Here is a 17724-nt window from a genome sequence, read left to right on the forward strand (position 1 = left end):
TGTACCACATTATCAGTACTTCATTTATTTTTATAACACAAATAATATCCCATGGCATGAACCTACCACATTTTGTGTATCCATTCAGTTGATGGACATCTATGTCATTTCCACTTTTGGGTCATTATGAATAGTGCTGGTATGAACATTTATGTACAAGTTATGTGGACAGATGTTTTCACTTCTATTGGGTAGATACCTAGAAGTAGAATAAGCTAACCCTGTATTAACCATTTTGACTAAACTATGTACCAAAGCAACTCCAACATTTTACACTCCCTCCGGCAATGAATGAGAATTTCAATTTATACAGGAAATTTAAGTGTCAATGCTGAATTTTCAAATGATGTCACAGAGGGAAGCCAACAGACTGCTTCAAGAAGGGCCTTTTAGAGTGGCAGTCGCTGGTTAATGCTAATATTTACATAATGCTTACTTTGTGTAGGCATAGTTGTTAAGTACTACTATTTCATTAAATCTCAGGTACCATGAATTATTTAATACACCATTAGATTATGTACCCTAAGAAAAAAACTCTGCCAATTAAATTATGACATCACATCCACTGAAAGGTGTATCTTGATGTCAGATGTATCAAATATGTGAAAAAATGTTTGATAGAATTATTGAAATAATTTTCACATGGATTAATTCCTTTAATCTTTATAATCCCAAGGGAGGATTTACAGATGAAGAAACTGGGGCACACAGCAGTTAAGACAGTTTGCCTAAAATCATTAAGCCAAGGATGACTGGCTGGCTCACTTAGAACACGCCACTCTAGATCTCAGGATTGTGGTTTGATCCCCACATTGGGCACAGAGATTTCTTAAAATAAATCATAAAGCCAGTTAAATGGCTGAAGTACATCTGAACTTCAGTGAATTGCTCTTGTTCTTGGTGGAGTCATATTTACTGCTTTAGAGATTATGACTCACTCCTTCCTCATTAAGACAAAAAAAAGTGGAGCACACTGGGCCTTATGGGATTTGTGTTCTACTTAACCTCTAGGCCTCAGTTCCCTCATTTATTAGGACTATTATAAACACTGTTGCAGGAAAGGCATATAAAATTTTTGGCACAAACCAAGTGACAGCTGCTACTGCCATTATTTAATGGTAAAAAATATAGTGGTTGAGGGCAGTCTCTTTTGAGGTCTTTTCTTTCTTTCTTCTTCCTTGTTTCCATTAAAAAATTTTTGTAGGCTATGAGGGCAACCTTATCACTAAACGTTTAACATCTGTTTATGGGCACATGGGTGGCTCAGTCAGTTAAGTGGCAGCAGGTCACAATCTCATGGTTTTGGGAGTCTGAGACCCACATCAGGCTCTGCACTGGCAGCGTGGAGCCTGCTTGGGACTCTCTTTCTCTCTCTCTCTCTCTCTCTCTCTGTCTGTCTCTCTCTGTCTCTCTCTCTCCCCCTCTGTCTCTGCCCCTCTCCCACTCACCCTCTCTCTCAAAATAAATAAATAAACTTTAAAAAAAAAGTAAAAAATAAAATCTTCTGTTAAATTTATGGTATTCAACAATTTAAAGTATCCTCAAGTGACTATTCATTCCAATGATTACACTGCAACCTAGATTGAAACCAGTGGAGGGCAACCAGGATGAGGATGAAAATTAAGTCACAGATATAAGATAAAAACTTAATAATCGTGGCCATCTCTAAGTGCTAATATTGAAAAATGTTTTTTAAAATAATTCAATATGTAATTTTCTCAAATTTCTACAAAAAGCGCAAACTACTTTTATACTAGAAAAAAAAAAAAAAGCAAGAAAAAAGAATCAACCAGGCTTAAATGGTAGAAACAACCAAAATGTTCCTTCCTTGATGGTTAAAAAAGTGGCATATATAGGGGCACCTGGGTGGTTCAGACGGTTAAGCATCCAACATCAGCTCAGGTCATGAGCTCTCAGCCAATAGCTCAGAGCTTGGAGATTGCTTTGGATTCTGTGTCTCCCTCCCTCTCTGCCCCTCTCCTGCTTGCACTGTCTCTCTCTCTCTCTCAAAAATAAATGAATGTTAAAAAAAATTTTTTTTAACGTAGCATATATGAATGGAATACTACTTAACCTTAAAAAGGAATGAAATTCTGATACATGCTGTATGTAATATGGATGAACCTTGAAGACATTATATGAAGTGAAATTAGATACAAAAGGACAAATATTGTGTGATTCCACTTAATTGAGGTACCTCACATAGTCAAATTCATACAGAAAAAGTAGAACATTGCCTATGGAGCTGTGGGCATGGGGTAAGTAATAGGGAGTTACTGTTTAACAGATTAAGATGAGAAAGTTCTGGAAATGGATGGTAGTGATGACTGCACAACAATGTGACTATATATTTAATGCCACTGAATTACACTTAGAAATGGTTAAAATGGGGGGTGCCCAGTTGACTTTCCCACTTTGGCTTAGCTCATGATCTCATAGTTCATGAGTTTGAGCCCCACAATGGGCTCCCTGCTGTAAGCCTGACAACGCAGAGCCTACTTTGGATCCTCTGTCCCCTCTCTTTGCCTCTCCCCCACTTGCACTCTCTCAAACGTTAAAAAAAAAAAAAAAAAAAAAAGACATAAAAAAGAAATGGTTAAAATGGTAAATTTTATGTGTGTTTTATGACAATTAAAAAAAATCAAACTGGTGTTATCAGAAAATAGATGTACATAAGCAACAGAATAATAGAGGCTCCAAACTTGGTAGGTGACCCCAACGCATCCTGGAACTTCCATTACCATGTCTTTTCTTAAATGGGAACAACCAACAGGTTGAATAAATTCCAGAACATGATGATTGGGGTCCAGCTGTAGAAGGTTTTAAATGCCCAGCTAAGGAGTTTAGACTTTGGTAACAAAGAAAGAAAAGAAACATCAAGACTGCACTTTAAGAAGATTTACAGCAGTGCAAAGAATGAACAGGAGTGGCAAAGATAGAAAGGTGATTTAATAGGCAAAACAGGAAAAGTAATAAAGTTGAATGCCTAACTAAAGTGATGACAGCAAAAGATTAAAAGGAAGCTGTTCAGGAGCACCTGGGTGGCTCAGTTGGTTAAGCGTCTGACTTCAGCTCAGGTAATGATCTCGCAGAGTCTGTGAGTTCAAGCCCCACGTCGGGCTCTGTGCTGACAGCTTAGAGCCTGGAGCCTGCTTCAGATTCTGTGTCTCCCTCTCTCTCTGCCCCTCCCCTACTCACGCTCTGTCTCTCTGTCGCTCTGTCTCTCTCTCTCTCAAAAATAAATAAACATTAAAACAAAATTTTAAATAAAATAAAGGAAGCTGTTTAGTGAAAAAATAAGTTTTAATTCAGTCCCCCTTGTTATACATGACCCAGGGCATTCTGTTTTGTCTTTTAACATTCACCAGTTACAATTGTTTGTTTGTAATTTTATTTTCCTGCTAGAATGTGAGCTCCATGAAAGGAAGGGCAGTATGTCTTATTTATTGCTATACTGGCACACAGTACTCAAATGACTACTGAATGAATTCAGAATATATTCTTCCCTAAAAAAATACTTCTTCAAGGCAAGTAAGAATTTGTATAAGGGTTCGCTAAATTTGGGAACAATGCCAATTTTTCCAGACCTAGAATTTAAGCCATTGTCAGATGAAACTCCTATTCCTGTCTAGAGCCATTACTAGCTGCCTCTGAGTAAGCTTGCTTTCCATTCTAATTCCAGAAGCAAACCATCTGCCATTACCTGAAATCTTGTCCACACTAAATTTACACATACAACTCAAAAAGCTGTAATCTTAGTAAGCACCAAAATATAAATTAAATGGGTAAAAAAAAAAAAAAAAATTAGAAGTTCATGCACAAAAAATAGGCTTACAATACCTTAGGGGGATTAAATGGATATGTTTCTGGTATTTTTATTTCTAGCTGATATCTTCCTCCTAAAAAACGGGGAAAACAGAAAGTTAAGAATGCTGCTCATGTCAAATTCGTGAAGCCAAATACAGTGATACAACATCTCAAAACATGTACTACTTTATATTCAATTACAACAAATTCATTTTAACACTGAAACCCAAAAAGGAAATAATAAAAAAACACTAGTTTTTAAAGGTTATTTAAAGCATATAAAATAGCCATTGTATATAACTATATTAGCTTATCAGTGAATAATAGGACTGGAGATAGATGAATACATTAAATCCACAGACAATCCAATGCTTCATTGGAACAATTAGGTAATACAGGTCCCGTCTCCTTTTGTTTCTTCTAGTCCACATTGAGAAGAGTTGCTAAATAACAAACAATATGGAAGGAATTAAAAAAAAAAAAAAAAAAACCAAAACAGTAAGGAGGTATAAAGGCAGAGATGGTACAGAGAAAAAGGACATATGGTTATGTCATAAACTGAAAAAATCTACTTCTAACTGGTTCTCTCACATGCAGAAATGCCCCAAACTTTTAACTTGTGCCCTAAATTAAAGGCCGACACTTCTTGTTAAAATTTAAAAAATAAAATTCGACAGTAACAGGTAGGCATAAAGACAAAAAGCTATTATCTTCCTCTAAATAGGTATTTAAACACAACAAAAGAGGTGGTTCTAACCAGTAATATATAAACAGAAGGCAACTTTCTGTTTTGAAGTTATCTTGAGCAACTAGCAGCCAAATATGTATTTTAAAAAAGTTTATCTAGCTTCCCATTAACTGGGGTAATTCAAGGGGAAGATAATGGTCTCTCAAAAAACCCTGGAGGGGAAGTCTTCCACTAGATGAGAGGGTGAATTTGAATCCTAACTTTAAGGAACCTTCTAATCCTAAGATTTTATGACCCATTAATGTAGAATACTCATTATTCTAAAACATAGTAAAACTGTGCTACCGAAGTATTTACATATTAAACTATGCGTAGGATTTGCATCAAAATAATCAAGGGATGGATAAGATCAAAGACTGGCCCTGAGTTGATAGTTATTAAAGCTGGATTAGGAGTATATCAAGGATTCATTATACTATTTGTCTTCTGTATGTATCTTAAACTTTCTATAATGAAAGTAAAATAAAACAAAAACTATGCACTAGCATTTATTAACTTCAAAATTTCATACATTCCATTCTCAGTACATCTTGGATTTTCTCAAATCCACTTCCTCCATTGTTAAGAATAGATGAATGTGGATCTGGGAGAAAAACAAAAGAGCAATTCACTTGATAACCACTTTCTTCAAGCCCTTTTCTTGCTAATTGTTTTTAATGGAATCCCATAATGACTGATGCATGAGTTGAACTGATGCATGTGCCTGAAATCACAAAGCATATGGCAACAGTGAAATAAACATAAAGGAAAGTAGTCAAAACAAAAGAAACAAACAAGATAGGTAAGAGAAGAGTACCTGAGAAAGTTTTGTGTATACAGACACACCTGTTTATATTTATATTTACAGTTACAAATGATAGCTTCAAATAGAAGTATAATAAATTTGTCCTGATTAATGTGTAGGCTCTTTTTCCTAAGAATCTTACTTTTTCTGATAAATTCTAGATTATGGTCTCTATAACCTTTCATATAAAGTTGTTCCTTCTTGAATGTCCAAAACTCTCTCTTAGGGGCATGAGAGCCCAGATATACTATGTAAATAGTGGACTAGAGCCTCCCAATCCTATTTTTACTCTACATGCCATTTATATGCTCTGTCTTGCCTTATTTTCTGGCAACTTTCAACATATAACCACTAACACTAATCATAATATTATTGGATATAAATATATCAGAGTGACAGAACTAAGACAACTTTATAACTACATTATTCATATTAAAAGTTTTCGCTATAAATCATTTCTTCTTTAAGAACAGCTTTAGGTATTAAAACTTTATAATCTTTAAATTTAACTTAATCTAAAAGGAAGACAGGGAAGGGGTAAGGTTTTTAAAATATCAACAACTATTCCATAAATTCACAACTCCTCTTAGGAAAAAAGGCTCAAGAACTAAATTGCTCCTTTGCCACTCAGCTCTTAAGGCAAAAGAAGAAAAGAGAGTTAAATAACACGTGCAATACAGTAATTTTTCCATGGGTATTCTACTTTTCAATCTGGTTACTTCTAACACAACATAGTTGCCTCATTAGTTAATGATGATTATAAACGTTTTAACATTCTACATGGAAACACTTGCCTTAGCTATTGAGGTTTAAAAGACAAAACAAAAACTATCAAAAACTATCAACCCTGCAATAAATATTATCAAAATACTCCTCATGTTCATGTCTCAAAAATAGTATCTAAGTTTATGCCCTTGAATATTCAGTGCTTTTCTTCAATAGTTTTATGATAAAAAGAATACAATTTATACAAAAAGCATATTAAAACTAGTCTATCAAAAAACAAACAAAAATACAAACCAACCAGTCTTATCAACATTAATGTCTCACTTAGTGGCAGCAGGAGAAATAAACACTTAAAATATGACCAAACTTGTTTCCAATTAATAAAGAATATGTTTTGTGTGTGTGTGTGTATATATATGTACATACATATATATACACACACATATATACATATAACATTATTACTACAAATGAGTATTATATCCAATTTCTAAAAATTCATCTACTTTTATTAAGGGTTGCTAAGAGAATAATGAACATTCTACCTATCTAATTTGGTTCAGGAGGTGCCTTGTTTATAAATACCAGTTTGCTGGAAGAGTTCTAGAATGATAATGCTACTGCTGTACTGTCTTTTATCCTAAACAACCTAAAAAATTCAAGAATATTTACAATGCCTGCCTTTAAGAAGAAGCTAGTGCATCATTACATACAACATCTACTATTAAGATGAACTTGATTTTTATAAGACAACGAAAGATCTCTTTTCCACCTAATGACTGACAAAAGGACTAAATGAATAACATCCATGAAAGCATCCAGACAAGGCCTGGCATATGGGAGGCACTCAATAAACGATCTAAAACTAAATGAGGTCAAGAAATGGCAATTATGAACTATAAAACAGAAAATAAAATTTTATCATTTAAGATTTGGTAGAATATGCTAAAGACATCCTAGGGTCTTTAAAAATTTAAATGAAAATTGAAAGATATTCTAGAATATTGAATTTTTCTGATAACTTTTGGTTTTCTGATAACTTCTGGTTAACTATTCATTACAGACTGCCCCAATCAAAATAGACATAACCACCACTTCCAATATTCAGTCAATCTTCATTCATTTGAAAGCAGAAAGTAATTAGAAACATAGGGTTTGAAGTCATAGGCTATTAGGACTCAAATCCCAGATGTGCCATTTAGATGTGTGACCTTAAACAAGTTACTTTTCTGAGCTTAAATTTCTTCATCTATGAAACAATGATAACTACTTACCTCATAAGGTTTGTTGCAAGGATTAAATGAGAAAATACATGTAAAGCTCTAAAAATAAGTCAATAAATGCTACTACTACAAATTCTGTTATATGATTTCTATTAACCATACATTTGAGTGCCTATTATATGCAAGAACCTTGGTTATGCTATATAACCCAAATTTATAATAATATTCATTACCGAAGGTTTGCCTAATGAGGAAATAAAAAGCTATAAAGCTTCCTTCTATCTTACCACCCAATTCCACTGTCTAAAGTAGCTACAGACTAAATCTGTGAACACAAAGTTCAGCAAAGTTGCCTCCTTTCTTTTCTATGTGTCTTGAAACAATCACTCAAAGCTTTCCTGAATAAAGAAAATTAAATATTTGGAATACAGCCTGTACGAAGACGAACGAATGAATGAAATGCTAAATGACAAACGGGAGGGAAGCTTTTTTAATAAATATTTTATCAGTCAGAAATTTAAGGCAAGGTTTGTTATAGATACCATATGAAGGATAACTGAGCATCTATAGTCCATGTAAATTAGAAGCTTGACATGCTAGATGTTTTCCCCTGTTAAATTCTAACTATATAACCTGTAATTTGGCCCTAACTAAATCTATGTTGGGGAAAGAAAAAAATTAGCTAAAATTCAATAAGAAAAATCAGTCTATATAAATACCTAAATTTATTATTTAAATATTCTTGTAATACCCTAAGCCAAATGAAGTTACCTTCCATGTAGTTTAAGGATGCTTAAGATTATTCTGATTTAATGTTTCAGACAAGTTCTAATACACACAATTATTTTGATACAGAAAAAAGTACTTGCCTTCATATGGTGTGTCTGGAGGTCCTGCTATTTCTCCTCTTAATTCTGTAAAATTCTCATCTACAAGATCTACTTTAATTTGATTTTTGCTCGTCTTAAAAATAAACAGAAAATAAATGTTAGTCATATCAGCAAGAAAAAAGCCTATTTTAAAGTATTACCTATAAAAAATTTTGAAGACCCTCTTTCATAAACTTGATTATCTCCTCTAGTAAAAATAATTGCCTGTGCTTTTCTAGGATTTAATTAGCCAGTTTTAAGAATATTTAAAACCAAAAAACTAACAATTTTTCACTTCAATGTTTTTAATGAAATAACACCACTTTGAACAGTACAATGGCTTGTTGACTTTACTGGAATGTTTAGACAAAAATAGCAGACACCTATTTTACATTTGCCAATTTCATGTACGTTCAGTCCAAAGTGATCCATCTATTCATCTGTAGATGAATGCTGTTATACTACAACCCCAGGTTACATGGATTCTATCCATATAAACAGAAAATTCAAGGTCACTAAAAGCCATTTAGTGTATAAAGTCTCAATTGAACTAACTACAACTCTAGATGTTTAGGTTAACTGAAATAATATACCATCTACCCAGATGGTGAAAACTCCAAGCATCTAATTTCCCTTTCCATGAAAATTCTTGAAGCATCAATGCCTCACTAGAATCATCTAATGCCTTCTTCAATTTAAGTTGCTTAGTTTTAAACTAAGCTAAACTGCTTAGTTTACTTCAGTGGCAGCTACCTACTTTTCAAAAGACTTTTAAATTTATCTATATCTATTTGTTTCCCACTTTGTATTTCTCTAAGTCCTTTCACATCTATAGTATCATTTCAATTTCTCAATCCATTCTGAGTCAACGGTGACCTTCAAATGATTCAGAAAACCCTCCAGTGGAATTCACATTCATGTTCAAAAGTACCCATCTGCAAACGAGCTCTCCACTTATATTTTCCAATCTACACTACACTTTACTAGTCTAGGTCTATATTCCTAATATGGCAAATCTCCTTTTCTCAATTGTTAAAAACATAAATCCTTAATATATCAGTTACATTTTCATTTTTTTGGTTAGGACTTCATATTTTGTTACCTAAGTGACACAATATATCTGCTCTTATGGAAAAAGCCTCACAAGATTTCAATAATAAATTTTTTTATTTCAAACCTACCTTCTTAAACTTGTTAATGGATGACAATGTAAGAATTACTGTTTTAAGGTCCTTCCTCCCCCAACTTCCAACAGAAAATACCATTTTTACTCTTTTGCTATGCTAAAGTTTTAATACAGAATGTTAAGTACTGAAAAAATCTGTAACTTAAAACCCAAATGTTAAAAGATTTCACATGACTCCTAATTAATCTTATCTTTTAATAAGATTTTAAAACTTTATGCATTTTAAAAACATTACAATTAGGTTTATTTAATAACCTTTTAATATTTGGGATCAAAGTATTTCATATTTTTCTGAAATTAATTTTATACCAAAATTAAAAGTAATTATAAACATACCATGGCAAACTCTATCCTATGCCCTAAAAAATCATTAACATCCTTGGTATTTGCAGAAGATGAAATGTACAATTTTACCAATGATAAAATACTTCGTCTAGTATGCACAGGAATGAATAATGTTAAAATGAAAATCAGAGGCGCCATATACACTTTCACTAACCAATTTAAGAAGCCACAAGTAGAACTACGGACTTCCATTTCTCCCCTGACAGTTCTAAGTAAAATAAGAGTAATTAGATCTTGCACATCATCAATGCTTTCTAAGTTCTTTATAGCTTCCCACAGTACTCCCTTTCCAAAAAGAAGTAAATAGCCCTAAAATGTCAAGATAGTAAAGGACACGATTAAAGTTTTGGGAGGAAAAGAGGAGGTAACAGAAATTAGAAAAGCAGCCTTCTGGATTGCCACCAATTCTTGAGTTAGTAAAATGCTAAATAAGAACTACTAATTTTATTAGTATACCTCTGTCCTATTTCTGTCCTCATTACCCCCAAATTATAATTAGAGGAAAATGGGTCTTTTTTTTCTTTTCTCTAGAGAAAGTACACTATAAGTGTATGAAAATTTTACTAAATTAGCTAAAAAAAAAATACAATCACCATGATGAATCCATTATAAAGAAGCATCCTATATGGTCTAGAGTAAGGTACTTATCTGCAGATAACCAAAGATAAAAAGAAAATGGAAAGTTAAAGACAGATTTTTCACAGCTTATTTTTTCCATCACATAACAATTACCCTTCGTTACCTCCACAGTTTAATATCCAGTTTATTCCACAATCCAAAATTCTGATCCCAGTGCTCTCAGCAAACTAACTTAAAATCCCACTTAAGACTCAAGTATTGTAAGGAAGATGGAAAATGGTAAAAAATGACAGTATTTTAAAAAGTATGGAAGTCGGACAGATGTGAGTTGAATCCTAGTTCTGCCACTTACTTGTGGCATTAATTCAGCAAAGTCACTTAGTATCTCTCAATTTTATTACTGTAAAATGAGAATACATACCCAATTTAAATGAGAATATTGTGGATAGAAGTGACAGTATCAATTATAAAAACCTTTGCTTTCAAAGCCTTATTTTATAAAATTTATTTCACAGTTGTGTTTCCAGTCTAAGAATGGAAATGTTGTTTCTTAAAATAAATAACAAAACAATGTGTTATTCATTTTAATGACCAGGAATGCTAAGGCTTTTGGATGAAACCCTGAAGAAATGTGTTATCACTGTACTACATTTTTTTGTGAGAACACCTGCAAAACTGCTTTTCTATACCTCCTTCTGCCAACTCAACTAAACACACAGTGGCACCTCTGCTGGTCTTGATTTTTCTGATGTCCCTTTGCTGCTCCAATGCATTTCTAACAGATAAAAGGAAAAGAGATGAATAGAACTACAGTTCCTAGTAAAGATTTTTAAAATAATCTATTAAAATATAACAGAAAATATGCAAAATAGCACATAATGTTGAACGTAATTTGGATGTGGTAAATTAACATTACTGCCAATTTGCAATGGTGCGGACTTAAAGCAGTTTTAATAGATTTCCAAGGCCAAGTCTTTTGGTGAATTGATACCATTATCACAAAATTCTTTCAAATAATTCCTGGGTTCTACTACATGCCAGAAAGAAATATCAAGTGTTAGTGAACAAAACCAAGTCCCTGCCCACTTGGAGCTTACATTCTAGTAGGAAAAACTAAAAACAAAGATTTTATCATAAAAGCTCTAAGTACAGGGGCACCTGGGTGACTCAGTTGGTTAAGTGTCTGACTCTTGGTTTTGGCTCAGGTCATGGTCTAATGGTTTCATGAGTTCGAGCCCCACATTGGGATCTGTGCTGATGGTGTGGAGCCTGCTTGGGATTCTCTGTCTCTCCCCCAGTGACACTGTCTCTGCCTCTAAATACATACATACATACATACATACATACATACATACATACATACATAAACAAGCTCTAAGTACATTATTATTTAACCTGTTTAAACTTACTATGTGACCTTGAGCAAGTTAATTAACCACTCTGTACCTCAGTTTCATCATCTGTCAACTGGGATTATAAAAGCACCTACTACATACAGTTCATGGGGGAATTTAATGAACTAATACAGTATATAAAACAATGCCCAACATATAGTAAATGCTGAATGTATAGTCATTTAACACTGTAATATGTTGACTTTTAACAATGATGTTGGAGCAGAAAACTTCTACCAAAGCCAATACTGTATGTTTTTTTAAGGACAATTTGTCACATTAGTCTTACTTGTATTTACTCTGGAAAATTTACTCTAAAAATTTCAACCTAAATTTAGATAGACAAATATAGCTCTACACTACCCCTAAAATTATAGATAAATTCTTATATCCAGTAAAGAAACTATTAATTTGTGTCCTAGTCAAATCACAAGTAGTGGGACACCTGAGTAGCTCAGTTGGTTGAGTACCCAACTCTTGATTTCAACTCAGGTCATGATCCCAGGGTCATGGGACTGAGTATCCACTGGGCTCCATGCTCAGTATGCTTGAGATTCTCTCTCCTCTTCCCTCTGCTCCTCTCCCCTGCTAGCACTCTCACTTAAGAAAAAAAAAAAAGGTTTAAAAAAATCACAGCTACCAAAATTTAGGGTGTAATGCAAATGAATGTGAAATTCAGTTTTTCCTAATTTGTTGGAAATCAGGCTTAAAAGGGCTTTTTAAATCTTTTTTTAATGTTTATTCATTTTTGAAAGACAGAGCACAAGCAGGATGGGGCAGAGAGAAAGGGGGACACAGAATCTGAAGCAGGTCCAGGCTTTGAGATGTCAGCACAGAGCCTGACATGAGGCTCAAACTCATGAACTGTGAGAACATGACCTGAGCCAAGCCGAAGTCAGATGCTGAACCGACTGAGCCACCCAGGTGCCCCAGAGGCTTAAGATTTAACAGTTGCCATTATGTTCACATAATTTAATATAAATGACTTCTCTTTCCCCTACTATCCTAAGGCCCTCCCAAATAAGAAAGATTTCCACCTTTCAAGCAGTTATAAAAAAAATTCTAGGGGGGTCCAGGTGGCTCATTTGGCTGAGCATCTGACTCTTGATTTTGGCTCAGGTCATGATCCCAGGGGTCAAGAGATCAAGCCCCATGTCAGCCTCAGCACTAGGTGTGGAGACTGCTTGAGATTCTTGCTCTTCCTCTGCCCCTCTCCCCCACTCACTCTCAATAAAATAAAGTAAAATAAAATAAGATCCTCTGAAACTTGGGGCATGTCACATACCCAAAGCAGGTTGACATGGAAACTAAGAGACTAGAAGGCCATGAGGAACATTTATGACCCTTACCAACTGCAAGTTCTAGAACAGTACTGTTCAATAGATAATAATGTATGTCACAAATGTACTTTAAAATTTTCTAGTAATCACATTAAAAACAGTAAAGGAAGTAGAGAAACTAATTTCAATGATTTATTTATCTCATATATATATATATATATATATATATATATATAAAACTATCATTTTAACCTATGATCAAAATAAAATTTGAGATATATTCATTTTTTTTAAATACTAAGTCTTCAAAATCCAGTGTGTAATTTATAATTGTAACACTTTTCAATTTGGACTGTCCACATTTCAAGTGTTCAAAAGACACATGTGATAGGCAAATCTGCAGACACAGAAAGTAAATTATTGGTTATTAGGAGAGGAGAGGGAAGAGAGATGGGAAAGATCTGCTAATGGGTGCAAGGATTATTTTAGGGGAAATGTTCCGGAGTTGGATAATGGTGACAGTTGCACAATTTTGTGAACATATTATAAACCACTGAATTGTACATTTTTTAAACTCAAAAAGTTTTTTAAAACTTGAAAAAAAGTCACATGTGGCCAGTGGCCACAGTACTGGACAAGTACAGCTCTAGAGAACCAGGAAATAATAGCCTCTCCAATTACAACAGTGTGTCATTTAAATTTTACTTTGTGAATTTCTATCACATACTTCACACAATCTATAATGCAGAATAAGTAAAGTTCTGAACATATTAACCCCATGAATATTTACTGAGTATCCTATTCATAAGGCTAACACTATTCACAAGGCTAACAGGGATTGATTGAGTGGTAAAAATGATCGACCAGAAATGTTCTCTAACCCACCCTATTCCCACAGAGCCTTTATTCTTAAGTATTAAACAATAATTTGTAATATTATTAAATGAAGTACAGGATATCATGAGAGTAATATTTAACAAAGATGGAATCTTTAGAGTAAGAAAAAGCTTCCCTGAGGAAACTACTATTAAAAGATTTAATCTGGTAAAGCCAATGATGGCATTTCAAGTAGAAAGTCCACCCTGTACAAAACAGAAGCAAAAAAGGACCTAGCATGTTTAAGAATTGAAAAGCCACCCATGTGCCTAGAATACACAGAATAAAGGAGCAGAAATGAAGCAAAAAAGGTTGGCAGGAGCCAGATTATGCAGGGTCATGAAAAACAATGAGAAACACTGAAAGTTGTAACCCGACAATGAGATTTGATTCTTTTAAAGAATAACCAACTATAGGGAAGGGAAAAAGCCTGGAGGTAGATTAAAGCAGAAACAGAGAGAAAATCTACTTAGATGAAACGAAGTAAATTAATTAAGAGAGAGAAGAGAGGTAAGAGTTCTAGGACTAAGCTATTAAAACAAAGTGTATAATCTCTCAAAGAAGAAACAAGGATCACTCTTACAGCTTGCTTTTTCCATTGAGTAGATGATAGTATAATTAAACTAAGATAAACAAGAAATTGGGAGGTCAGAGTTTGGGGAAAGGGAAAATAAAAAATTCAGTTCTGGACATGTTGAGAACTGAATATCCTAAGGGCCAAGTACATAGTTGAAAACTCAGGTCTAGAGTTCAGGAGTGATCTGGGCTAAAGATATGAGGATGAGCTAGACAGCAAAAATCAGGATAGTCTGTTATCACTGGCACCAAAGAAGAAAAATGTTTAAGGAGAGAGTAAGTTAATGTTGCTGACAGTAATAATAATAGCTAATACTTATGTAACACCTTATAAGTAGCATTTTGACTTATATGTAATAACTCACTTAACCCTCATTAACAATTTTATGTATTTACCAATAAGGAATCTGAGATACAAGGAGGTCACAGAGCTAATAATTAGTGAAGCCAGGTTTGAAAAATGACTCGTGAGCCAAGATATACACATTTTATTTCACTGACTCTAAGATACCATCAGTTACAGGATGCCCTGATATATGCCAAAAAGAAAAAAACACCTTTATTTACACTACAACACAATATTTTATCATTTAGAATTTTTATTTTACACTTACTCAAAGAAATTTTAGATTTTACAAATATCACTCTTAAGACTGCATAAAGAAAAAAATAAGCAAAATAGTTATTTTCTTCACATTGAAAGCCCTGAATGTGTGTACACACACACACACACACACACACACACACACACACACACACCTTCCAGAAACATACATAAGAAACTGGCAATAGTGGTTTGCTTAGCGTAGTAAAACTAAGAACTATGGATCTGGGGTAAATGGGAGACCAAGGTACTGTTTGAAAACTATTTTAAACACATAAAGAATTTTTTCTGCAAAACACGTTAAAAAGACTGATGGTCCTTGCAAAAGTCAAATGGTAATTTATCCACTATAATTGGGTAGTATATGAGAAGTGAGGAAATGGAGACCATACAGAGAACAAATTTTGGTTATAAAGAGTGAGAAGTAGAGCAGAAGTTGGAGAAAGAGGGTAGAAGGACAAGTTTTCTTAACATAACCATTAAATAGTATGTTTAAATGCTAGCAAGACAGCTATAGTGGAGAGGGAGAGGGTAAAAATAAAGGATGGCAGGGGTACCCAGCTGGTTCAGTCAGTAGATCATGTGACTGCTGATGCCAGGGTTAGAAGTTTGAGTCCCACATTGGGTATAGAGATTACTTAAAAAGAATCTTTTTTTTTTAATGTTTATTTTTGAGAGAGATAACATATGCACATACAAATGGGGGAAGGGCAGAGCGAGAGGGGGGCAGAGGATCCGAGGCGGGCTCTGTGCTGACAGCAGAGATCATGATCTGAGATCATGACCTGAGCAGAAGTCAGATGCTCTACTTACTGAGCCACCCAGGTGTCCCTAAAAATAAAATCTTTAAATAAAATAAGTAAAATAAAGGATGACAGATAATGTAATGAACAAGATGGAATGGGGAAGAATGGGTGAAATCCAGAATGAAAAAATAAATGACTGACCTCATATAAAGAACACTTCAAAGAGAAAGTTATGTGAATGTAAGCTGTGTAGGTCTCATTTTTCTATCCTCAATGAAATTCTAACCTTTTCCCACACTAGTAGTGTGAACTATTTAACAATCTTCAGGAATTAAGTCTGGGATGTGATCCCTAACATAATCATCCTGATCAAGCATAGTCTTTTAAAAGTCACTTACTGGGAGCAAGAATTTAAGAACAGGATCTAAATTTAATTCAGTACCTAGCACATAGTAAGGGCTCCATACATTCCAGAACTGGCTTAAACAAGCTCTAATTTATAAAAGAAATGCATGCCCAGAATTAAAACATGCCTGGATTAAAACTTTCTAATGTTTACAATCATATCAGAATATGAAAACAAAGGTGATATCCACAGCCACATTTGTACACTACTTCACCTTATCTTGTATGAGAACAGTCACTCCTTTTCCCATTTTTTGGTTGGATTAAATCCCACTTCTGATAGGGTTACTATAAAGCTACTAAAATCAACAACATTGTATTGGTAAGAGGAAAGACACACAAACCAATGGTACAGAATAGGAAACTCAGAAAGGCTCATACCTATGTAGTCAACTAATCTTTGACAAAGGGGCAACTGGATAGAGAAAAAAAAATATTTTCAACAAAAACAGTGCTAGATCAGTTGGACATCCACATGCAAAGTAATCTTACCATACATTTTTCATTTTCTAAACTGGCAAAATTAAAAAAAAAAATTTTAATGTTTATTTTTGAGAGCGAGAGCATGCACGAGCAGGGGAGGGGAAGAGAGAGAGATAGAGGATCCAAGCAGGTGCTGTGCTGTCAGCACAGAGCCCAATGTGGGGCTTGAACTCATGAACCAGGTCATGACCTGAGCCAAAGTCAGATGCTTAACCAACTGAGCCACCCAAGTGCCCCTAAACTGTCAAAATTCTTAATATCTAATACTAGTTAAAGTTGAAGGGATACTAATAAAGCTCAGAAACCCTTTTAATGGCAATACAACAAGAAGTATTAACACCATACAATTTGTCACACTTTTTAACCCAGTATTACCACTCCTAGAAACTGCGTAAAGAAATAATTTCATTATAGGTAGAAAAAAATATATAACCATAATGGTAATCACTGAAGCATTAAATATAATGAAAAACAATAACCTAAGTATCCATTAACTGAGGGTTGTCCACAAGAATTATGGTGCAATTTAATAGAGAATACTACAAACAAAAATAAATGAGTATACTTCTGGTTTCCAATCCAGCATGTAAAAACTTGGAAGACATCACTCCCACCTACAGAAGGAAAAAAGGGAACTGAAAATCAACAACTTTTTTTTTTAATTTTTTTTTTTTTAACATTTATTTATTTTTGAGACAGAGACAGAGCATGAGCAGGGGAGGGTCAGAGAGAGAGGGAGACACAGAATCCGAAACAGGCTCCAGGCTCTGAGCTGTCAGCCCAGAGCCCAATGCGGGGCTCGAACTCATGGACTGTGAGATCATGACCTGAGCCAAAGTCAGACGCCCAACCGATTGAGCCACCCAGGCACCCCCAACAACTCTTCTTAAATCCACCAGAGAATTGAAGTCTCAGGGCAAACTGCTGCCCCCAAAACTGAGAAGACAGAAAATAAGATTCAAAACTTACCAGGGCAAAAGCTCACAAGCATCTCTGCATGAACCATTACTCAGGTAGGAAAACCTAAACTGTAACTGACAAACTGCTAGAGACACAATCAGGATGAATTTTAAAGTGAAAAACTCCCAAGGAG

The 17724-nt window shown here is 34.3% G+C and overlaps 1 protein-coding gene across 1 annotated transcript in view; it reads right to left on the minus strand.

The window, feature by feature from the left end:
- UBE2K (ubiquitin conjugating enzyme E2 K) overlaps positions 1-17724 on the minus strand; it is a 68587-nt gene that overhangs the window by 18904 nt on the left and 31959 nt on the right. Inside the window, exons 2-3 of the mRNA XM_047855543.1 lie at positions 8158-8251; positions 3841-3899 (exon numbers count right to left, since the gene is read on the minus strand). Coding sequence (XP_047711499.1) covers positions 3841-3899; positions 8158-8251 — 153 coding nt within the window. The remainder of the gene's footprint in view (positions 1-3840; positions 3900-8157; positions 8252-17724) is intronic.

The sequence above is a fragment of the Prionailurus viverrinus genome, chromosome B1, assembly GCF_022837055.1.
Source record: "Prionailurus viverrinus isolate Anna chromosome B1, UM_Priviv_1.0, whole genome shotgun sequence".
NCBI classification, from domain to species: Eukaryota; Metazoa; Chordata; class Mammalia; order Carnivora; family Felidae; genus Prionailurus; species Prionailurus viverrinus.